The following is a 23,656-nucleotide window of genomic DNA, read 5'->3' as shown; positions in this document are numbered from 1 at the left end:
GTGTTGTCTTCTTCTCGCTCGTAGCATCTTTGGCGTGTTTTCGGGACTTCTTAGCCCGTTGCTCCTGCTCCATGTGTTCTTTCCCAGACCGGTGTGAGCGTTCGTCATCTGAGATCACCACAGCGCTTCGCAAGGTGACCTTCTTCGTCTGGAGTTTTCCTTTCAGATCAAGGTTATTGGCTTCCAGTTCTAGGAGACGCTCTTAGATTTCCTTGAACTGCTCGACCAGACTGGGCTGGGTGATGAGCTCTTCAATTTCTTCTGTTGTGAGCGGCAGAGTTGTGGTGTTCGATCTCTTGATCAGCAATATTGTCAGGTGGGTTCAATGAGCTTGCCATTGATCGCCAATGAATTCTTCCCCCTCCTTCTAGCGCCAAACTGTTGACCTGTAAACTTAGTACAACAATATCTCACAAAATACACTGAGTTTCAAGAACGAAAGTCCCGAAAAGGCTAAGTGTTTAGGCAAGACTTTTCTAAAATACAGACGAATCTCGTACAAGGAAGTAAATTATAGGGGATTAGAGAAGTAAAAGCTATGACAAGTTTGCTCGTGAGAAAATTCTCTGCCTTCTTCCTTGAGTTCCTCTTCTATTTATAGCTGTCTTGTGTTGATAACATGGGGAGATCAATCCAACGTTTCTGACGGTTACCACATTATGCTGCTCTTTGTTTGTGCGCTTAGTGGGTGGTTACTTTTCGTACTCTCCTTGGTCGTAACCGTAAAGGTAAGCGTTTTGATTAGTTTTATTTATACGTGTTTGATTTGTTTTGACTAGTCTTTGACCTATCAGCTTCTATTCTCTTCGAAGTTTTGCTCGGTAGGGGCCATTCTTGACTTATGAACGAGTTCCTTATCTTTCATGAGTTCTCGGGCCTCTTTGACTCAAACTCTAGTCTGGATTCCTTTTGTACGAAAAAGCTGTCGTAAAGTTTCGTTGTTCGTTCCGTCGTCGACCCTATCTATGTTTCTACGATGGCCCAAGAACACGCTCATTCTTCAGCCGTAGAGAGACTTTTGAATTGCGGGGTACCATTACGTTCTCAACACTCCAAGGACACTATTAGTCATTTCGGATTATTTGAGTACCATTTATCTCCTATTTATGTTTATACCCTTAATTTATTTGTTTTTTTCAACTAGATCATTTAAAACACTAAATATTCACATTACTCCTATTTATTTTCTATTTTATTTTTTTGTTTTGTAATTTTCCCAACATTGCAAATGTAAATTTCTTTTTCTACAACATAGTATCTTTTTTAATGTTTTACTTTACTTTGTAGTGTTTTTTAATGTCATTTTATTTATTTCTATTTTTATTTCAGCCTAGCTTTTTCCAGAATTTCTTTATTTTTAGAATAATTCCCATTTTACCCCTCGGACTCGTATCTTCATTACATTTCGCCCACTAGACTCGAAAATGTTGCAAAACTCAACTCAAAACTCAGATACATGTTACAAGGCCCTAGTTCCGTCAGTATTTGGACATTAGGTTATCACGTATTGATGACGTGGCATATTTTAAATGGTATAATAGTATTTTTAGTTATTCTAAATACTTTTAATATTTAAATTTATTTATCAAGTTGTTATTATATTAGTTCGTGTCACAACATAGGAAAAAAAAATGAGGACGAAGAAGAAGAGGGGTCGGAGAAGGAAGCAAACCCATTCACTTCATGCGATTTACAGCGTTTCTCTTTTTCTCCGGCGTGAATTCTCGGCCTCCCTCTTTTTCTCGCGAGTTCTATCTTTCTTCTTCTTGATTTCGCTCAGCCCTCACCCACGCTATCTCTCCTGTTCACTCTCTCTGTCGCTCTCTTCTTCTTTCCCTCTCGCTCATCTTCTTCTTCTTTCTTTCTTTTTTTTTCTTCGGTCGTGGTTCTTTCTTCATTCTCTTCTGCGTATTTTTTTTTCTTTTTCCTACGTTTCTTCTCCGGGGCGTGACAGTTCCATTTTGATTGTTCATCAAAGCTTCGCCGTGAATCCATGGACGGAGGGAAGTGATTTTCGCTTGATATCTTCGGTGATTCACACAGCTAGGTAAAAACCCATGGAAATCCCTATTTTTCCTTCGAAAATTAGGGTTTTCTTATTTCAAATTTAGGGCTTTTGCTTCTATATTGATTATGCGATTTACTGTATTTACTTGAGTCTGGATTTTGCTCGAATTTGTGGAAATTGTGAGAAAGGAATATCAGTTTCCGAAATTGTTTGTTTGGTCTGAATGTTTGTGTGTTTATGTGATAGTTTGAATTTTGGAATCGGGGATTTAGTTTCATCGAGTTGATTTCTTAATCGTGATTCTGTTGGGCTCGGTTTCTATTTGATTCCGTGAGATGGAAGTGTGATATCTTCGAACGCCGACTCAGGTGGTCAATCACACTCAGAAGTACTTTCTCCGGAGAAGTAACAACAATCGCCAGCGACGCTGATCTAGTTTTTTCGGTGAATAAGAGCAGTAGACCCATCGTTGCCTACGGAAAGCTGCTTCGGATCGGGAGTACTAATGAGTCCGTCCTGGCTCGGATTGCTATTGGTGTTGCGATTTGGAGCTTTCTTTGTGTTTTCAGATGGGAAGGTCTGGAGAGGCGGCCATCAATGCTTCGGTGGGAGGGTTGGTTCAGGAGAGAAGAAAAAGAAGAAGAAACGGAGAGAACATGCCTCGGAGAAGGAGAAAGAGAAGAAGAGAAGAGAAAAAAGAGTTTTTTAATTTATTATTACAAAAATAATAAAACAAGGGTATATTGATAATTGCACATATTTTAAATCTCACGTGACAAAAAACATGACATTTAACGACCAAAATTAGACAGAAGTGGCAACGTGTAATAACGCCATTAGTTAAGAGATTCTCAATGCAACATTTTCGAGTAGAGGGGATGAAATGTAACCGAGGTACGAGTCCAGGGGTAAAAATGAGATTTATTCTTATTTTTATTTTATTTTAGGGGTAAATATAAAATAATATATTATTTTTTTATGGCTATTTGAATAAATTAATAAAAGGATTAAGGGATGAAAGTGTAATTACTTGAACATTTTCACAGTAATGAAAGTGTAATTACTTAAATAAGCATAATACTATTCATTCTCACTCCAAAATTGCATTTTGGAGTACGTTTTGCAGCTCGGTTGGAGTTCAACTTTACTGCATTTGTAAAATATTTAGTTCGGTTGGAGAAGGCCTTAGACCATCCAACACAACAACCAAGAGATATCTCATACTATTTGTAGTAGTGGATCCTACCACCTATTTTCGCTGAATCTATATTATCCCAAAGCCAAAACCATGCATCATCAATAGTCAACACAACACAAGATAACTACTATTATTATGTAATACTTTATATGCTTTATTCAATTTATCTTATTGCCATTTTTTTCACCGAGAGAAAATCAGGCCCACATACAAGGAGGCAAGGCCAAAAAGGGTACTTCCCGGTACAAAAGATCTTGAGAAAGGTCGGAAGAAAACTCTCAAGACATGGGCGTAGCACCATGCATCGACGATGCCAATTACCGCAGGAGCAGCATCACAGCCGGGCGTCTTGCCTTGGCCGGCCTCCCTTGCTTGGTCGGCTTTCTCTGATCCCCTGCTCGGTCGGCCTACCCTTTTTGGCCGACCTCTCTACCTCGGGGCGGTTTTGTTGGAATAGATCTAGGATTAAGAATAATTTATCGTTTCTAGCAAGCGGCGGAATATAAAAAATTCTTTAAAAAATGTAAAATGATTTTACTACCTAGACAAAGTGCATGAGCATATAATTTAAAATTAAAAACTATAATGAGTTTTCACTCGGTACCAACCTCGTTAGAAGCTTGAGCGTTGAGAAGCCTTTGGAAAGGTTGAATCGCTCGTCTCCCCACTTAGCTTGTCTCCTTCGTGTCTTCTTGAATCTGAGTAACCATGATAGTTTCTACCACTAGAGTCTTTCGAGTTTGGTTAGGATTTAGTGTGTGAGCACTTTTAAACACTATGACTCAAGAACTTGTCTTTGAGCCAAAGAGTTAAAACAAAACGCTAGGTCTAATGAGAACCTAGGTGCCAAAACAAAAGAGCAAGAAGAGAGAGAGAGAGATGGAGAGGGGTGGGCGGCAAGTCTATAGAGAGAAGCTCTCAATCTCAAAAACTTGTGTATCCAACATTGTGAATGAGGTGTGGTATTTATAGGAGGAGGGATTGCCTTGAAGAGATAGTTTCCTCTTTTCTATTGAATATCAAATATTCATGAGCACAATCTTTATTTCCCATTCCTATCAAAATACCAAGGTTGAAAATAGTTTTCCATTCCCTTAGTCTTGGCCGCCCACTTTGTATCTCCATGGTAAAAATTTGTTTCCTCTTTTTTATTTTGGCAAGTATCTTCATACATCAATGCACAAAACGATTTCCCTCTTTCTCTTATGATGGTGGACGGTTTTGAGCTTCTAGAACATGCTTCTAGATGTTTCTTTATTTGTTCATGACAATATAAGAAAAACACATGTAGAATTTTCACAGAAAATTCCATAAAATGTAATTCAATCCTCAAGGCCCAATACTCTAATGTTGGCCATGTGAATTAACTTCATTGTCATCATATGACAATGTCAAAAAAAACTTATTTATTGACATTCATACCATCTTATGTCCTAATGGACAAAATTACCATTTTGACAATTTTCGTAAAATTCGTCTAGTTCAACACTTGCTCGGCTGGCCTCTTTGCCTCGGCTGGCCCTTCCTTGCCTCGGCCAGCCTCTTTGCCCTGGCCGGTCCTCCTGTGATGTGGCCGGCCTCTCTCCTTGACCAGCCTATTCGCCCTGGCCGGCCTCTTGCCTCATGATCGGGCCAAATTCATGTGGCCGATCCTTCATCACCGACCGACCTCTTGCCACATGATCAGGCCAAAGTCATGTGGTCGGTTCCTTGCCATATGGCCGACCTAAAGTCCCATGGCCGGCCATCCTGACGCGTCTTTGGCCGGTCCCAAATAAGATTCCTCGAGTCGACTGGTGAGTGAATCTCAAGTCCACGAGTTGACCATTGAGTCCTCGTGTTGACTCCAAGAAAGATTCCTCAAGTTGACTGATGAGTCCTCGAGTCGAATCTCCAGTCCACAGGTCAACTCTCGAGTCCTCATGTCGACTTAGGAGAAAGTCCACGAGGTTATTCTCAAGTCCTCGTGTCGACGTAGAAGCAAGATTCCTGAGTCAAGTGGCGAGTCCTCGAGTTGACTCTTAAGTCCTCGTGTCGACTTAGAAGAAAGTTCACGAGTTGACTCTCGAGTGCTCGTCTTGACTTAAAGCAAGATTTCTCCAGTCCACGAGTTGACCCTCAAGTCATCGTGTTGACTTAGGAGCAAGTCCACGAGTTAACTATCAAGTTCTCGTGTCCACTCCAAGCAAGAGTCCTCGAGTCGAATCTCAAGTCCACGAGTTGATTCCCGAGTCCTCAGTCCACGAGTTAACTCTCATGTCCTCGTGTCACTTAGAAGCAAGGATCTTCGAGTCGACTGACGAGTCCTCGAGTCGACTCTCGAGTCCTTGTTGGAATCGATCTAGGGTTTGAGAAAATAATTAACGCTTCGGTAAGCGGCGGAATTTTAAAAATTTTCTTTTACAAGTAAAACAGTTTTTACTAACCTAGACAAGTGCAAGTACATGTAATTAAAAACCAATATGAGCTAGAAGTTTACTAACCTTTCTTGAAGCTTGAACTTTGAAGAAGCTTTTGGAAAGTTTGCAACGCTCGTCTCCCCTCGCAGCACGTCTCTCTTTCTTTCCTCGGCACCTCGAGCAACCACGAAAGTTTCTATCACTAAATCACTCGAAAAGAAGGAATCAGTGAGTGGGCACTTTTAAACGCTACGACTTAAGAACGAGTCTCGAAGTCGCAGAGCTAAACACTAGGTCGAGTGAGGACCTAGGTGCCAAGACAAGAAAAAATCGAAAATAAACTAGAGAGAGAGAGAGAGGATTTTCGGCCAAGTTTTAGAGAGAGAGTCTCTCAAATCTCTTAAACTTGGATGAATGAAATGTGAGGAATGGGGCTCCTATTTATAGGAGAGGTTTTACCTTCAATAAGGTACTTTCCTCTTCTATAGAATATCACATATTCATGAGCAAAAATCCCTTATTTCCCATTCCATGTTGGGCGCCCAAGGCTGCCTCCTAGAGGCTTGGATTTGTTTCCTTTTTTGTTCCTTGCCTTGCCCATTACTCTCTTGGCCGAAATTCCTTGTGCATCTTCATGCAAATTTGTTTCCTCTTTTTCTTTTGGCAAGTATCTAAATACATTTATGCACAAAATAAACTCTCTTTCCTTGGGTATTATGGGCGCCTATTCTCATCTAGAAGGAGCTTCTAGAAGCTTCTTCATTTGTTCCTGACAACATGAGAAAAGCCCATTAAGAATTTTCAATAAAATTCTTATGAAACGAAATTAATTCACAAGGCCCAATAATCAAGTTATGGCCGAGTGACATTAAGTCATCAAATGAACTTATCAAAAAATTTATTGACATTCATTTCATCATATGTCTCAAAAGACAAAAATACCCTTTTGACTATTTTCGTTTTTGTTTTGACTTAGCTTCCAGTTTAACTATTCCTATCGATGTGATTCGCGACAGTGACCTCATGGACCCAAATGAACAAAGCTTGAGCTAAAAACTTGGACTCAAAAGTTCACAAACCTTTTCCAAGTTTAGCTTAATGCCAACTGACTCCACTAAAGAGCTGACACTGAAAATCTCTCGGTTCAAATGAATTTATTTTCTACTCAAGAATTCGACCTAATTATGATGAGCGGATCCACTGAATATTATCTATGTTTACCCTTCATGAATGTCATCAGCTAGTCGGGATTTACTAAATTACCATTTTACCCTTCTAGCTGTTATTTCCTCAACTCATTTGTCGCTTGTGAATAAGTTAGAAACAATGTATTGACGAGGAGCTAACAAGTCACATTGTTTCATCCAAAAGAGTCAGGACTCAATTTGGACACTGGCCAGTTCATTTATTCACACTCCAAGGAACAAAGCATGAGGTGACATACATTGCATTTCAGCAATCTTGTACATGAATTCCATATCTATGAGAACTTCACAAAGTTACTCATGACAGACTCACAACTTAGTACTTCACCAATAGGCCTTGTTCGGAATCACATAGTGAGTCCGAACTTTGACTTTCTCAAATGAGAATACTAAGGTGTGAAATGGCATGTCTCATTTCAGGATTAAGGTAAGCATGATGCAATTCATACATAGTGACTTCGAGACATAAGAGATTAAATGGTTTGTTCTTATACTGTCTCTAGAAGTGCACTGGTCAATTCAGTATCTTCGGAAGATACCTAGAAGAACTATAGAGTCCCCAACTCTCAATGCCTCATAACCAGACATCATAGATTCTTCTAACAATCATACTGAGGTCAATAGTCCTTTGACCCTAAGATTGCGAATATATCGTTTTAAGCAAACTACGAAGAGTTTGTTCATGCAAATCTACATTTGTCTCTTCGTAAGTTGTTTAGTTTGTTTATGGACTAAAAGACTATGGTTTTATCATAAAGCTTCAGACAAGGAAGATTGAATGAACGTTTCAACTTCTTATTAATGAATAAGCAATTACAAGCAAGAGTCTTCGTAAGACTATATGACATCAAATGTACATAAATAGACACTACTACTCTTCTTGTGGGCACCATTGACAACAAACTCCCACTTGACTCAAAGAAGATGTGAGTAGTCCTACATGCCTAATCCCTCTCGAAGTTGGTCGAAGACCATGTTCGCTAGGGCCTTGGTGAATGGATCTGCCAGAGATCTACTTCACCTCCACGTCTCCGCGCTGCGCGATCTCTCGAATCAAATGGTATTTCTTCTCTATATGCTTAGAGCGCTTAGGGCTTCGAGGTTCCTTTTAGTTAGCGACAGCCCCACTATTATCACAATAAAGAGTCATGGGCTCGTCGACGTTTGGAACAACTTCCAAATACTTAAGGAATTTTCTAAGCCATACAGCCTCTTTGGATGCTTCACAAGCAGCCACATATTCTGCTTCCATTGTGGAGTCAGCAATGCAAGATTGCTTAATAATTCTCCACACAACAGCTCCACCATTAAGGATGAACACAGATCCCGAAGTGGATTTCCTGGAATCCTTATCCGCTTGAAAATCGGAGTCGGTATATCCCGTCATAGTCAGGTCAGTACCTGAGTATGTAAGCATCAAGTTCCTAGTTCTTCGAAGATACTTAAGAACATGCTTAACAGCAATCCAGTGCTCGGGTCCAGGGTTCGATTGGAAACGGCTAACTTACGCCAACGGCGAAAAATATATCAGGTCTAGTGCAAAGCATAGCATACATGAGGCTTCCTACGGCAGAGGCGTAAGGAATTTTCCTCATGTCTTCAATCTCTTGTGCAGTCTTTGGAGAGTGGTCTTTAGAGAGTGAAACTCCATGCCTAAAGGGTGTTTGCCCCTTCTTGGAGTCTTGCATCGAGAAGCGATCCATTATCTTATCAATATAAGATGCTTGAGAGAGCGACAGGGTCCGGTTTTTCCTATCTCGAAAGATTTGGATCCCCAGAATGTACGCGGCTTCTCCTAGATCCTTCATATCGAATTGCTTTGCCAGCCAGACCTTAACCTCAGATAACTTAGCCACGTCATTACCAATGAGTAGTATATCATCGACATATAGTACCAGAAACACAACTTTACCTTCGTGTATTAACTTGTAAACACAAGGCTCATCTATTGACTGTTCAAAGCCAAAGCTCTTTACAGTTTCATCGAATCTAATATTCCATGACCTAGATGCTTGCTTTAGTCCATAAATGGATTTAAGCAACTCACAAACCTTGGTCTCTTGACCTTCTTCCATGAAACCGTCTGGTTGAGCCATGTAAATGCGCTCGTCAAGATTGCCATTCAGAAAGGCTGTCTTGACATCCATTTGCCAGATCTCATAGTCGAGAGCTGCAGCTATGGATAGGAGTATGCGGATGGATTTAAGCATCGCGACTGGCGAGAAGGTTTCTTCATAGTCAATCCCTTCTTGTTGGGTATAACCCTTCGCCACAAGTCGTGCTTTGAACGTCTCGACGTTCCCATCAGGACCCATTTTCTTCTTGTATATCCACTTACACCCTACGGGTTTAATCCCTTCAGGAAGGTCTACAAGTTTCCAGACTTTGTTGACATACATCGAGTGCATTTCAACTTTCATGGCGTCAAGCCAAAGGTTTGATTCAGAACAAGCCATCGCTTGGCTATAGGAAACAGGGTCATCCATGTCGGAGATGGCTACGAGAGAGTCTCCATAAGACATGTACCTGTCAGGCTGTTGAACAGCCCTCCCACTACGTCGAAGTACTACTTGACGAGATTCTGATGAGTTCGGTTGTGTTTCAGTTGGGGTAAGAACAGTTCTTGCAGATGAGGTAGAAGCTTCCTCACCCAACTTTTCTTCAAGCACAATTTTGCTTCTAGGTTTTGCATCCTTCATAAAGTCCTCCTCGAGGAAACGAGCATTCGTGCTAACGAAAGTCTTATCGTCCTCGGGACTATAGAAAATGAAACCTTTGGTTTCCTTTGGATATCCCACAAACAGGCACAATTCTGACCTACTAGCCAACTTGCTAGTCTTTTGCCTTAGCACATGTGCAGGGCAACCCCAAATTCGGATGTGGCCCAAACTTACTTTACGGCCAGTCCATCTTTCATAAGGAGTACCAGGAACCGTTTTAGACGGAACTTGGTTCAGAATGTAAGCGGCTGTTTCGAGGGCATATCCCCAAAAGGAAAGCGGGAGTGATGAGTAACTCATCATCGATCTAACCATCTCCATAAGAGTTCGGTTTCTTCTCTCTGACACTCTGTTTTGTTGAGGTGTGCCAGGTGCGGTAAACTGAGAAGCGATACCTTCTTCTTTAAGAAAGTCATCGAACTCTCCAGACATATACTCACCACCTCGATCAGATCGAAGGGTTTTGATCACTTTGCCAGTTTGCTTTTCCACTAAAGCCCTAAAGACCTTAAATACGTTAAAGGTCTCGGATTTGTGTTTAAGCAAATAGACAAACCCATATCGCGAGTAATCATCGGTAAAGGTAACGAAGTATTCGTATCCTCCACGTGCCTGTTGGCTGAGCGGACCACATACATCAGAATGTATCAGTTCCAGCAACTCAGTGGCTCTTCGACCCTTATCAGAGAAAGGTCGCTTAGTCATTTTTCCTTCTATGCAGGATTCACAAGTAGGTAGTGAACCTATTGCAGAGGCTTGGAGTGGACCGTCCCTCACAAGTCTCTTAATCCTATCTAGACTTATATGACCAAGTCTTAAGTGCCATAGGTATGTTGATTTTGTTAGATCAGAGGATTCAGAAAGTTTGATCCTCTTTGGCTCCCTAATTAGATCGTTATCTATTTCGGTGTCTAAAAGAGAAGGTTGAGTGGGATAGATGTAAAAAAGAGCATTCTTCATACATGCATCAGTGACAAAAGAATTATCAGGAAACGAAATACGAATTCCATTCTTAATGAACTTTAAACAATAATCTTGCTCAAGAAGACGAGCAACGGATATTAAGTTCTTACCAAAGGTAGGAACAAAATAAACATTATTCAAGTTTATAGTACGGTCTTCAAAAGACAATGTCACGGATCCCACAGCCTTCGCAGACACCAGGCTCCCATCACCCCATTTGAAACAGAACTCGCCTTCCTCTAAGCTTTTGGTTTTCTTAAAACCATTCAAGGAACAACAAATATGATTAGTAGCAGCGGAGTCAAGAATCCACGTTGATACATTATCAGCTACTAAGCATGCTTCAGTAACTAGTACAATGCTATGTTCCTTTGCTTTGAGATAGGCAGTACAGTTCCTTTTATCGGCCTTGTGAGGTCTCTTCTTAGTTCCAGAGGCGGAGGCTTTTTTCTCAGTAGCATGTGCCTCTCCTTGATTCCTCTTTCTCTTAGTGAGACCCACAGCAGTGTGAAGTTCCATCATAAGCTTGGTAACAGTGTACACTAGCTTGTTTATGGAGTAGTTCATCTTGGAGGTATCAAGAGATGCGGGGAGAGTTTCTAAGATCATATCTATGACATTCTTCCCATCAATCTCAGATCCTAGGATTTCCATTCTATTCAGAAAACTAATGATCAGTATCATAAAGTCTCTAATAGGAGTCCTAGCCTTGATCATACGACAGTTCATAAACTGTCGGACTGCTTGTAGCCTTGTCTGACGCCTTTGCCCTCCAAACATCTCAAGGAGATTGTAGAGCATGTTAGCGGCAGTCTCGATGTCACGATGTTGCTCTTTCAGCACATTGTTCATAGATGCCAAGATATAGCACCTCACAATCACATCGGATCGAAGCCAGGCCGCTAAGGCGTCATTGTCCTCTTGAGTTGAATCATCATTCGTCAGAGGAGGACACGGGGTGGTGAGTACCCATTTGTGCTTGTTAACGATAGGTATTATGTCGAGGTTACGTTTCAAATCTATGTAGTTTTCGTTTTCGAGTTTGTTCGAGGAAAGAATGAAAGAGAGAGAGTTGGGAGACATATTGCCTATTAAAGTTGAAACAAGTTTATGATTAGTCTTTGGTTTAGGATTTAAGTTTGTTTAAGACTTTATAAAATCCAAAGGTGTTATGAACGAAATGACACTTTACTCCTTCGAGGGAAGGCCGCAACGAGTCTCCTTTCATAAGTAAATGACTCATCATTAATGCATAGCCAAGATGTCAATACATCAATTTTGACTAGCCACCTTGTAAATTGGTTTGATCACTCACATCCTTTCGCAGGGCCTCGAGGGAGGATTACTAGGGATTGAGTCTAAGTGTGTAACCAACCACTTAGTCCAAAAGATTGACTTTGAAAAACAATCCGCCGAGGGGAGGCCTTGTCATCATCGTCTCACTCTCGGACGTAGCTCATTGAGCAATGATCAGAGCAAAGCGCCCTTGAGTACTCTCATTTAAGAGAGGGCCACGAGGGTGACTCTTAGTCCGGCGACACTTGCACTTTTCATTAGTGTTGGGGATCGTGGGTTACAAACAACAAGTATAACCCTCCCACTTAGTTTTTGGAGTTGGTTCATCGACTCTTATAATTTCGGAAACAGATTTCCTAGTTAGAGAGCGACAGAGCGGACAACTAGAAGAGAATCCTAGATCGACATGTTCAGAGTAGTATTAGTGCATAAAGGCACAAGGTACATACTCGATCTTTTCCTATTTTCTATTTCGGGAAAGTGCGTGAGGGAAGTGTGAACTTCAACTCACTCGAACACTTGAAAGTTTGAGATTACACATCTTTTTATTTTTCGGCTTGTCTACAAGGAGACCTCCCACTCAAATTTTCAAGAGCATATAGATTTTGAACATATGTGATATAGATATAGTTTTGAAAACATTTTGAAAATTTATTTGATTTGGATGACAAAATATTTTTCAAGTTTGAAAGTGAAAACGGTTTTTCAAAATTCAAACTAGTTTTGTAAAAACTCAATTTCAATTAATCTTTCAAAAAACAAAACTTTTAATCTTACACATCATGTTTATAATCATATGAAAAACATTTTTTCTCAAGAAAATTTTCTCATTAGAGTTCTATAACTCATGGTAGTGGGGTTTGAAAATCCGGATTTCTAAAAAACTGGAGTTTCAGACAGCCGCGCACCTCGGAGTAAAATCGCCATATCTGGCGGCTCCGATGTCCTTTTGAGCCGAAACCGGTGGCATTGGACAGAGGACAGACAGAGCTTTAATATGATTCAAGAATCATTAAATTTAGATTTCTGAGCAGAGAGTTATGCCACTTTTAATGCGGGTTTACTCCAGCTCGAAGAAAAAGAAATAAATTAAAGCTTGGTCCTTTTTAGGTGCGAAAAAGAATCAAGTGTAACGGAACGTTTTAAGATGTTGTTTAAAGCTTTTATTTGTGTTTTATTAGCATGGTAATAACATAGAATAAAAGAAATAACAACAAGCATAAAACGATTCAAGTAAAAATAAGAAACTAGCAAGATATCAAAACTAGTCACAAACTTTTACTCGAAATTTCTCAAACCTTTAAAACACGTTTTTCAATATAAAAAATTAAAAACTTTTAGAACTGATTCTAATGTGTTTTAAAAACATCCCAAACTCATAGAAAATCAACATGCTTTTTAATTTAAAGACACGAGCATTAAATTAAAAAAAAATCTAAGATTACAATTCTAACTTGTCACAAAATTAGTAAACTTTCGAAAACGATTTTCAAGCTCATAATTTTAAAAACATGTACATGCTAATCTTGACCATAGCTCTGATACCATTTGTTGGAATCGATCTAGGGTTTGAGAAAATAATTAACGCTTCGGTAAGCGGCGGAATTTTAAAAATTTTCTTTTACAAGTAAAACAGTTTTTACTAACCTAGACAAGTGCAAGTACATGTAATTAAAAACCAATATGAGCTAGAAGTTTACTAACCTTTCTTGAAGCTTGAACTTTGAAGAAGCTTTTGGAAAGTTTGCAACGCTCGTCTCCCCTCGCAGCACGTCTCTCTTTCTTTCCTCGGCACCTCGAGCAACCACGAAAGTTTCTATCACTAAATCACTCGAAAAGAAGGAATCAGTGAGTGGGCACTTTTAAACGCTACGACTTAAGAACGAGTCTCGAAGTCGCAGAGCTAAACACTAGGTCGAGTGAGGACCTAGGTGCCAAGACAAGAAAAAATCGAAAATAAACTAGAGAGAGAGAGAGAGAGGATTTTCGGCCAAGTTTTAGAGAGAGAGTCTCTCAAATCTCTTAAACTTGGATGAATGAAATGTGAGGAATGGGGCTCCTATTTATAGGAGAGGTTTTACCTTCAATAAGGTACTTTCCTCTTCTATAGAATATCACATATTCATGAGCAAAAATCCCTTATTTCCCATTCCATGTTGGGCGCCCAAGGCTGCCTCCTAGAGGCTTGGATTTGTTTCCTTTTTTGTTCCTTGCCTTGCCCATTACTCTCTTGGCCGAAATTCCTTGTGCATCTTCATGCAAATTTGTTTCCTCTTTTTCTTTTGGCAAGTATCTAAATACATTTATGCACAAAATAAACTCTCTTTCCTTGGGTATTATGGGCGCCTATTCTCATCTAGAAGGAGCTTCTAGAAGCTTCTTCATTTGTTCCTGACAACATGAGAAAAGCCCATTAAGAATTTTCAATAAAATTCTTATGAAACGAAATTAATTCACAAGGCCCAATAATCAAGTTATGGCCGAGTGACATTAAGTCATCAAATGAACTTATCAAAAAATTTATTGACATTCATTTCATCATATGTCTCAAAAGACAAAAATACCCTTTTGACTATTTTCGTTTTTGTTTTGACTTAGCTTCCAGTTTAACTATTCCTATCGATGTGATTCGCGACAGTGACCTCATGGACCCAAATGAACAAAGCTTGAGCTAAAAACTTGGACTCAAAAGTTCACAAACCTTTTCCAAGTTTAGCTTAATGCCAACTGACTCCACTAAAGAGCTGACACTGAAAATCTCTCGGTTCAAATGAATTTATTTTCTACTCAAGAATTCGACCTAATTATGATGAGCGGATCCACTGAATATTATCTATGTTTACCCTTCATGAATGTCATCAGCTAGTCGGGATTTACTAAATTACCATTTTACCCTTCTAGCTGTTATTTCCTCAACTCATTTGTCGCTTGTGAATAAGTTAGAAACAATGTATTGACGAGGAGCTAACAAGTCACATTGTTTCATCCAAAAGAGTCAGGACTCAATTTGGACACTGGCCAGTTCATTTATTCACACTCCAAGGAACAAAGCATGAGGTGACATACATTGCATTTCAGCAATCTTGTACATGAATTCCATATCTATGAGAACTTCACAAAGTTACTCATGACAGACTCACAACTTAGTACTTCACCAATAGGCCTTGTTCGGAATCACATAGTGAGTCCGAACTTTGACTTTCTCAAATGAGAATACTAAGGTGTGAAATGGCATGTCTCATTTCAGGATTAAGGTAAGCATGATGCAATTCATACATAGTGACTTCGAGACATAAGAGATTAAATGGTTTGTTCTTATACTGTCTCTAGAAGTGCACTGGTCAATTCAGTATCTTCGGAAGATACCTAGAAGAACTATAGAGTCCCCAACTCTCAATGCCTCATAACCAGACATCATAGATTCTTCTAACAATCATACTGAGGTCAATAGTCCTTTGACCCTAAGATTGCGAATATATCGTTTTAAGCAAACTACGAAGAGTTTGTTCATGCAAATCTACATTTGTCTCTTCGTAAGTTGTTTAGTTTGTTTATGGACTAAAAGACTATGGTTTTATCATAAAGCTTCAGACAAGGAAGATTGAATGAACGTTTCAACTTCTTATTAATGAATAAGCAATTACAAGCAAGAGTCTTCGTAAGACTATATGACATCAAATGTACATAAATAGACACTACTACTCTTCTTGTGGGCACCATTGACAACAGTCCTCATGTCGTCTTAGGGCATGAGAAACACTCTAATTTCAAAATGAGTTTGGTTCCATTTTGTCAAACATATCTAGTTTATTGTCTAATTTCTAGAAGTAAAATTGTCATATATGATGGCCCATGTTTTTGCAACTTAAGCTCTTTTCATAGATGATCAACTCATTTGGTCAGAGGATACCCCTTCGATAGAATCTTAATTAATCAAAAACATTATGATTACTAATAGACTTCTATTTCTCAAAATATATATATATATATATATATATATATATATATATATATATATATATATCTTTACCACCAATACCGATAGGTATCTATCTATCTCGATCATTTGGATTTTCTTATTAGAGTAGTTCCTAATATCAACTATAATTAAAACTTTAGTAATAAAGGGAAACTATATAAAAAAAAATAAAAAAATAAAAGTACAAAACTATTTTTATTAAGTTTTAACCATTTTACTAAAAACAAGCAGTATTATTTTTTTTCAAAATAATCATCTCTACCTTTTTTCCCTCCTCAGTACGGTCTCTCTTTCTCTCTCTCTCTCTCTCTCTCGTACTTTGCCGACCAAATGAATTGAAAGGCAGAGTCTTAAACTTTTTTTTTTCACATTCACACTCTCTCCATAGAAGAAGGAAGACGAAGATGCAAGAGATGTTCGGATCAGTCCGGCGATCTCTGGTCTTCCGTCCGTCGCCGGAGACACACGAAGACTCTTCTTCTTCATCCCCGTCTCCGATTCCGAACTTCGTCGAGAAGATCAATTCATGTATACGGAAGTCCAGAGTCTTCTCAAAGCCCTCGCCTCCGCCTCCATCGCCGCCGCCGATCCGGTGGCGCAAGGGCGAGTTGATCGGCTGCGGCGCCTTTGGGCGTGTGTACATGGGAATGAATCTTGATTCCGGCGAGCTTCTCGCCGTCAAACAGGTCTGTCTGATTGATAGGGCTTTGATTTTTATTGCTTCTTGTCAGGCTTTCGGTTCATTAGGGTTTATTATGCAACAATTCTGCAAATTTTAAGCATATCTAGTTTCTTCGTTATTAGTTTATAGTTTGTGGATTGGGGATTTCGGTCCTGTAATCTGAGTTTGATCTGTTTCTTGGTTTTGGTTCTTCTTTTTTTATCCAGGTTTTGCTTGCGACCAATAGCGCTTCAAAGGAAAAGGCACAGGTGTGAGTTTCAATACGTAGTGTACAATGCTCAATTCCAAAAAATTCAAAGAAACTGCGATGATATTTATGTTTTTTTGTTTTATTGTATAATCGCCATTACATAAGGTGTAAACTATATGATAAGCTGAATTGACTCAATTCAATGTATGTGTATCGCAAGTGTTGGTTGGTTTTTCTACACTCTTTAATGTGATATTTTGGATATCATTTACGACAGGCTCATATTGAGGAGCTCGAGGAGGAAGTGAAGCTTTTGAAAAATCTTTCTCATGCTAATATTGTTGTGAGTACGACGCTCTAGCCTGGGATTCTCTTTTAAGTGTCGAAGCATGTCATTCTTCTGATGGTCCATTTTCTATTTTGTTATTTAGAGATATTTAGGTACAGTGCGAGAGGAGGAAAACCTAAATATTTTCTTGGAATTTGTTCCTGGTGGATCAATATCATCACTTTTGGGAAAATTTGGGCCTTTCCCAGAGGCTGTAAGTTTAAGAAAAGTTTGTTAATATCTGTTGTTACTTGTCACCAGTTAAGCTTATTTTAACTGCTGAACGAATTTGTTAAGCAGGTTATAAGGGCATACACAAAGCAGTTGTTATTGGGACTTGAGTATCTACATAAAAACGGTATAATGCATAGGGATATCAAGGTACTTTTTCTTTCCGCTGCTTGTGGTATATGGGTGGAATATTATGTATGTCCGATACCTTACCACTCGAAAAACATGTGTGCCTAATAAATTGCAGGGTGCTAATATTCTTGTTGATAATAAAGGATGCATTAAACTAGCGGATTTTGGGGCATCAAAACAAGTTGCTGAGCTGGTACATAAACTAGAGTTTCCGTTGTCTTTGTTTTACATTGTAATTTTATTTTTCTGATTTCCTTGCGGTGTTGTTATTCTTCTAATCGATATATGCATATATATTGTTGTAGGCAACGATTTCCGGTGCCAAGTCTATGAAGGGTACCCCATACTGGATGGCTCCTGAAGTCATTCTCCAAACTGGTCATAGTTTGTAAGCTTGATAATATACATTCTCGTCGTATAATTCATTGCCTATAGGCCCTATATTGCACAAAGGCACCTAATCTTATGATTTCTCTCTACCATTCTTTCTGGATAAATGTTTTTTGGATTGAAATCATTATACATGATTATAAAGAGAACACCTTATAAATGATGTTTTCTAACATTGTGCTCTCCATAGTTTGGTTTGGTTTGGTCCTTTGTTGACATTATGATATAATCATATGATAGAATTTATTTTGTGGTTTAATGTCTGAATATCTGAATGTAACTAATATCGGAAAATAATTCTCTTAGCTCTGCTGATATATGGAGTGTTGGGTGCACTGTTATTGAGATGGCCACAGGAAAACCCCCATGGAGCCAACAATTCCAAGAGGTAATTGTTTTGCATCTGTAACACAATTATCAAAATTCATGAAGAATTGAATACTTGTGTCGCTAATCAAGGAGTTAGATTTTTTTTAGGTTGCTGCACTCTTTCATATAGGGACGACAAAGTCTCATCCTCCAATTCCAGAGAATCTTTCAGTTCATGCAAAGGAATTTTTGCTGAAATGCTTACAAAAGTATCTCTCTCTCTCTCTCTCTCTCTCTCTCTCTCTCTCTCTCTCTCTCTCTCCCTCTCTCTCTCTCTCTCATAAAATGTGGTCATGTTATTCATGTTATATGCCTCGCTAATTATATTTCTTTCTTACTTTCCTCTGTTGTTACTTTCTGATTTAGTTGCCCTATACATTGTGATGGCTTTGGACAATATCCAGTGAAATTACAATTTTCCCTGTTTCTCCTTCGAATTAACTTTTAAATACATTCTGTTCTAGGGTACCAAATCTGAGGCCAGCTGCATCTGAATTGCTCCAGGTTACACATCTACCAGCATTTCTCTTTACTTTGCTATTAATATTTCTTGTTTTCAAAAATCATAAAACTTACTTCAATTCTTGTATAATACTACAGTTGACACGCATCTAATATGCTGATTTACATGCAGCATCCTTTTGTTACTGGAGAAAATATGGAATCTCATTCACTATTTCATAGCCCTCTAATGGTAAGTGCATGTAAAATTTCTTATTGTATTGTACAGTTCAATCAGGTGGCATTACATTCTAAAGTTGTTCTTTTAAATCATCAGGAAACTACCAAAAGCCCTTCTTCGACACATACTGAAAATCCAGAAACCTCGTAAGAAATAAAATGATTATTTTTTTTTTGGGGCTTGAAAATTAATGATCGACAGCTTGATTATTAGTTGATTGGCCTTTGCTCAGTCGGTTTTTATTTTCTTCAGTAAATTGTCTACGTTCCCCAACACAAGTGATGTCTGTAATCTGGGTAGTCTGCGATGTTCTTCTGGGAAATTGTTTGAAAGTAATTGCAACTGGAAAGGAAATGGCAGTGACGACGACATGTGTCAGATTGATAGCAAGGACAACTTTACAATTGATAAAGTAAAGCTTAATTCTTCTTTGATTTCTGATGACTTTAAGGTAATTGCTTTCTATCTCGTCATGTTTTGAATTACTTGAGCCCTCAAATGTACATAAACTAAATGTACATGTATTCTGCCATACCCAGAGTTTCAACCCTGTAACTGAACCCTCTGATGATTGGGAGTGCAAATTTGGCACAAGTCCTGAAAAAACATACAAGGAGATAGATTTGGAAGGTGAAACTCTTGCCGATGAAAATAAAGACTTTTCATTTCCATGTGGACCATCACTTTCCGAGGATGACGACGAGCTTACTGAATCAAAGATTAAAGCTTTCTTGGATGAGAAGGTAGAGATCTCTTTTTTTCTCAGATGGTCATGATAGGCTGTTGAAGATATTTACTAGGAACTCTGGATGTTGGAAATGGATTCCATATCTTTGGCTTGCCCTAAATTTATTCTGATTTTTACTTCAATTAAAAAAACTCAGGCTCTAGATTTGAAGAAATTGCAGTCTCCCTTGTATGAGGAGTTTTACAACAGTTTAAACGCAGCTGCATCTCCAAGCTACATCGAAACTACAGGTGGTGATTTGAGTCCAAAGTATTTAAATTTACCACCCAAAAGCCGATCACCAAGCCGTGGTCCCGTCGGTAATGTATCTGCTGCGGCTGATGCTCTGAGCAATGGAAGCCCGGGGAGTAATGGTAAACGTGCAGCATCGAATACTTGTCACGCAAGCGATCATCAGGATTCAAAGGATACCCCTTCACCTCCGCGTAATGATTGGAAAGGGCTTCTACTTGATGGTCAGCTGGAGCCAAACAGTCCAAGGTAGCTCGTGACTTTCAAATCTCCCCTTTTCTATTATTTTTTGGTGGGGGTTGTTTTTTTTTTTTTTTTTGGCTGGAAATGAGGTTTTTTTTATTTAAATGTGAATCTATCGGGTAAAATCACAGTCCAAGCTTTTCTGAGATACAAAGGAAGTGGAAAGAAGAGCTTGATCAAGAGCTTGAGAGGAAGCGAGGTTGGTGTTATTCTAGCTCTATAAATTTTTAAGTACAAACCGGCCGTTTCTTAGACATAAGTATACATTAGATTTGTTCAAGTGACAGCATTTCTCCATGAGTCGAAATATCCCCATTAACTATAAAATTAAATAAAAACCAGAAAACATAACTTTTTTGTTGAAATATTGTACTTTGTTTTACAGAGATGATGCGGCAAGCTGGCGCGGGAGGCAAAACTGCATCGCCTAAAGACCGAGCCTTAAATAGGCGAACAAGGTTCGCTTCGCCTGGGAGCTGAGGATAGCATCAATAGAGAGTTCCTTTGTTGCCTTTTCAAGCAAGTGTTCATTGCTAAACCGGCAGAGATTATGGTTGGTATAAAAAAATACTCGCCAAAGTCTGGTTCTGAACTTTGCCAGAAAACACTCGCTGATGTAGTTCACTTGAGTCAATTTTCTCATTGTTCTTTTGATCAAGGCCAAGATAAGATAAGTGTGAGGGTGGGGGCGCGATAGACTGGTGAAAATCACAATCAGTTTGTACGTGTGGTTCTCAGATGGGAATGAATCTATGTTTCTCAAGTTTGTTTGTATGCCGTAAATTTGTAATAATATTATGAAGAGATAAGTTTGTGATACTCGAACATTTCCGAACACGTTATGCCACTTTTTCATGTGGCCCGCTCCCATATTATTGATATAATATAGTTTGAAAGATTCACGGTTTATTACTAAAAAAATACTCGTTTTGTTGGTGTCTATCTTACACGAGCAATTAACAGAATGAATTAAAATAGAAAGTAATCAGGCACAACTATACCGACATTGAGAAAATATCTTAAAAGAACAAAAAATCACATGACACATTAAATTCTTCGGGAAGATATTCCAAGTGGGATTGATGAACTTGGACGCTGCTTCAATCCGCTTACCATCGCTGTTGTCGGTTCATCATTGTTCTTGTAAACACTGCTCCTTCGGCTCTTCAATGGAGACAGAGACACCAATCTGTTTGCCAATCTCGAAGGAGAGAATGAGCGACGAAGCTTCGATGCAGTAGATATCAACTTCTTGGGAGATTTCCTTGCTGCAATGACAGATCTCTTCGGCGGAGAACGAGCAAGAACAGGTGGGCTCTTAATCTTCACCTGAAACTTCGCTCCCGATCCCAATGGCATTGGGGACTTGATCAAGAACTTGTGTGGACTAGTATGTGCTGTTTTGGGTTTGTTTCTTGCGATGACCGGGGACCTTGTTTTGCAGAATTTATTTTGCTCTGTCGTCGAGTTTGTCGACGAAAAAAGAGGGTTCGGAAACAGGACAGTCTTCTTTGCCCAAGGCTTGTGCCTCGGTGATACTCGGTTAGCTAAATTATACCGAGTGTTGTTTTCCTTCTCGGCGCTTGTCTCTCTTTTGAAGTTGATCCGGGAACGAGCTCGTCGCAGGGTCGGAGATTTCGAGTTCGACCCGGCCGGGTTCAGTTTCTCCTTATTTCTTCTGACTACGAGTTCGGTTTCTTCGAGATGTGGCCTATGTTTCTTCTGATGTGTCACTGGAGTTTTCGGATCATCTGGTGCGATTTTCTTGGTTTTGTGAGAGATTGCAGCCACAATCTCTTTGGCGAATTGGCTCGCTTGTAGGATTTCTCCGACAGTTTCGTCAACTAACATGGCCGGCAATGACATTCGCCGCCACTCTCCTATAACCAAAAAAAATTAAAATTTGCCATTAAGTTGAACAAAATGAGCACAAAATTGGAAAATTAAAAATTGCAGTGAATTTGTTAACTTATTATTTCAAATTTTTTCTGACAATCAAAGAAGAAAATCATACCTGAATTTGGAAACTTTCGAACAGGAGACTTCCTAGTGGCAGGAGTGTTTTTTATCCTGAAAGATATACGAAGAACACCATTTTGAGTTCAAGCTAAAACAACAGGAACATTAAAACTAAAAAGAAAAATCAATAAATAGCAAAAAGATTTAAATATATATATTAATATGTATTTAAAGATACCTGACGGATTCTTGCTTGCATCTGAGGCTGGTCTTCAAATAGCCTCTGGTGCTGCGAGGACTAAGAGTCACTCCGGAGACCACCTTATTTCCTCCTGAAACCGTGTATTGCAATTCCTGTAGCCGAGCCATGCATCGATCCACCTTCATTCACCCAAATACAGTCAATACCCATTAATTACAGGATTAAACGTTTCTATATTCTGTTAAACCATTTTCAGCTGGCAATTTAAAAAAAAAATAAAAAAAATTGGGCATATTCAAGTTGAGATATCAAACCTTTTGGACCGTTTCCCTGAGAAGAGCTGGATTAAGAGCTGCCATGATTTTCCTCTGCTTCGGTGGAGTTCTTGCGACCATCTTTGAGGACTTACAGGACGAGGAAATGGGAAACTGGGTTTGGCTCAGATCTCTCTCTCTCTCTCTCTCTCTCTCTCTCTCTCTCTCTCTCTCTCTCTCTCTCTCTCTCTCTCTCTCTCTCTCTCTCTCTCTCTTATATTGCTGTTCCTCTATGAGATTTATCTCCAAAGTGCAAAAGTCAAACAGCATACACAACTTCAATGTAATATCTCTCAATTATGTTTTTTGTTTTTTGTTTTTTGGATTTCTGCTTTTATTCCAACGGTCGAATTTATCCGGGGGAAAGAAATGTAAGCGAAACGGCTATGTCCTGATTTTCAATGAGAGCCGTTGAATATGGCATGGCATGTCTTGGATCGAACGGTTAGGATCAACTTACCCAACATTAGCTCCTCCCCGTAAATTTTGTCCCTTTTTTTCTGGGATTTTGAGCCGTTGAACGTGTTTGTTTTGTAATAATCGTAGCATTAATGGTAATAATCATTACTACGCGTAGAGGGAGGGAGCAATTTTTAAGAGTAATAGTGTCCGTTAAAAGCCCTTATCAAAATGAAATAAATAAAGAATATATATCATCATTACAATGCTTGAAAAAAATGTAGAAATAACTTCCAATAATCGTTTTTCATAATTTTTTTCAAAATTAATCGCAGATTTATATTTTTTTTATAAATAATCATTTTAATATTTAAAGTGTCTATTTTGTCATTCCTTAGAGCATCTTTAATGGTTTAGCTTAGGGTATTACTTGTTAATCATATTTCAATAATTGTTGACCAAATTTCAATAAATGTTAACCAGATTTCAATAAATGTTAACCAAATTTTAATAAATGTTAACTAGATTTCAATATACCAATATTTTGAACTAGATTTCAATAGCTGTTAACCAGATTTCAATAACTGTTAACCAAATTTCAAAAACTATTAACCAGATTTTAAAAACTGTTCACCAAATTTCAATAGCAGTTGACAAGATTCATTGACCAGATTTCAATAATTGTTTACCTAATTTTGAACACAAGAGCATTTTTGTCTAGAGAATAGGGAAACGGTTATTTCTGAAATGTTTTAACAAGGCTAGTTATGTAATTTTTCCTAGGAAGA

At 38.8% G+C, this 23,656-nt stretch overlaps 2 protein-coding genes across 2 annotated transcripts; one reads left to right on the top strand and one right to left on the bottom strand.

The window, feature by feature from the left end:
* The first annotated feature begins 15,999 nt into the window (after positions 1 to 15,999).
* Positions 16,000 to 20,889, top strand: LOC149380759 (mitogen-activated protein kinase kinase kinase ANP1-like). The gene is made up of 17 exons (XM_089630432.1): positions 16,000 to 16,454; positions 16,657 to 16,698; positions 16,918 to 16,983; positions 17,072 to 17,182; positions 17,269 to 17,349; positions 17,447 to 17,524; positions 17,637 to 17,719; positions 18,028 to 18,109; positions 18,199 to 18,299; positions 18,555 to 18,594; positions 18,725 to 18,784; positions 18,869 to 18,918; positions 19,025 to 19,223; positions 19,312 to 19,515; positions 19,657 to 20,000; positions 20,126 to 20,193; positions 20,380 to 20,889. Exons 1-17 carry the CDS (start codon positions 16,173 to 16,175, stop codon positions 20,472 to 20,474), a joined length of 1,986 nt encoding a protein of 661 aa, XP_089486558.1. The 5' UTR covers positions 16,000 to 16,172; the 3' UTR covers positions 20,475 to 20,889.
* A 49-nt stretch (positions 20,890 to 20,938) lies between these two features.
* On the bottom strand, positions 20,939 to 22,779 carry ATN (cyclin family). Its single transcript, XM_089630433.1, has 4 exons — positions 22,470 to 22,779; positions 22,192 to 22,334; positions 22,009 to 22,064; positions 20,939 to 21,874 (listed from the first exon to the last, which is right to left on the bottom strand). The coding sequence occupies exons 1-4, from the start codon at positions 22,737 to 22,739 to the stop codon at positions 21,042 to 21,044; spliced, it is 1,302 nt and encodes a 433-aa protein (XP_089486559.1). The 5' UTR covers positions 22,740 to 22,779; the 3' UTR covers positions 20,939 to 21,041.
* Between the last annotated feature and the right edge of the window lie 877 nt (positions 22,780 to 23,656).

Source organism: Urtica dioica, chromosome 11 (assembly GCF_054948205.1).
Source record: "Urtica dioica subsp. dioica isolate 48M chromosome 11, U.dioica_male_clone48M_v1_H2, whole genome shotgun sequence".
Taxonomy (NCBI): domain Eukaryota; kingdom Viridiplantae; phylum Streptophyta; class Magnoliopsida; order Rosales; family Urticaceae; genus Urtica; species Urtica dioica.
Note: the sequence above shows the minus strand (reverse complement) of the source record. Positions and strands in the feature narration are given on the sequence as shown.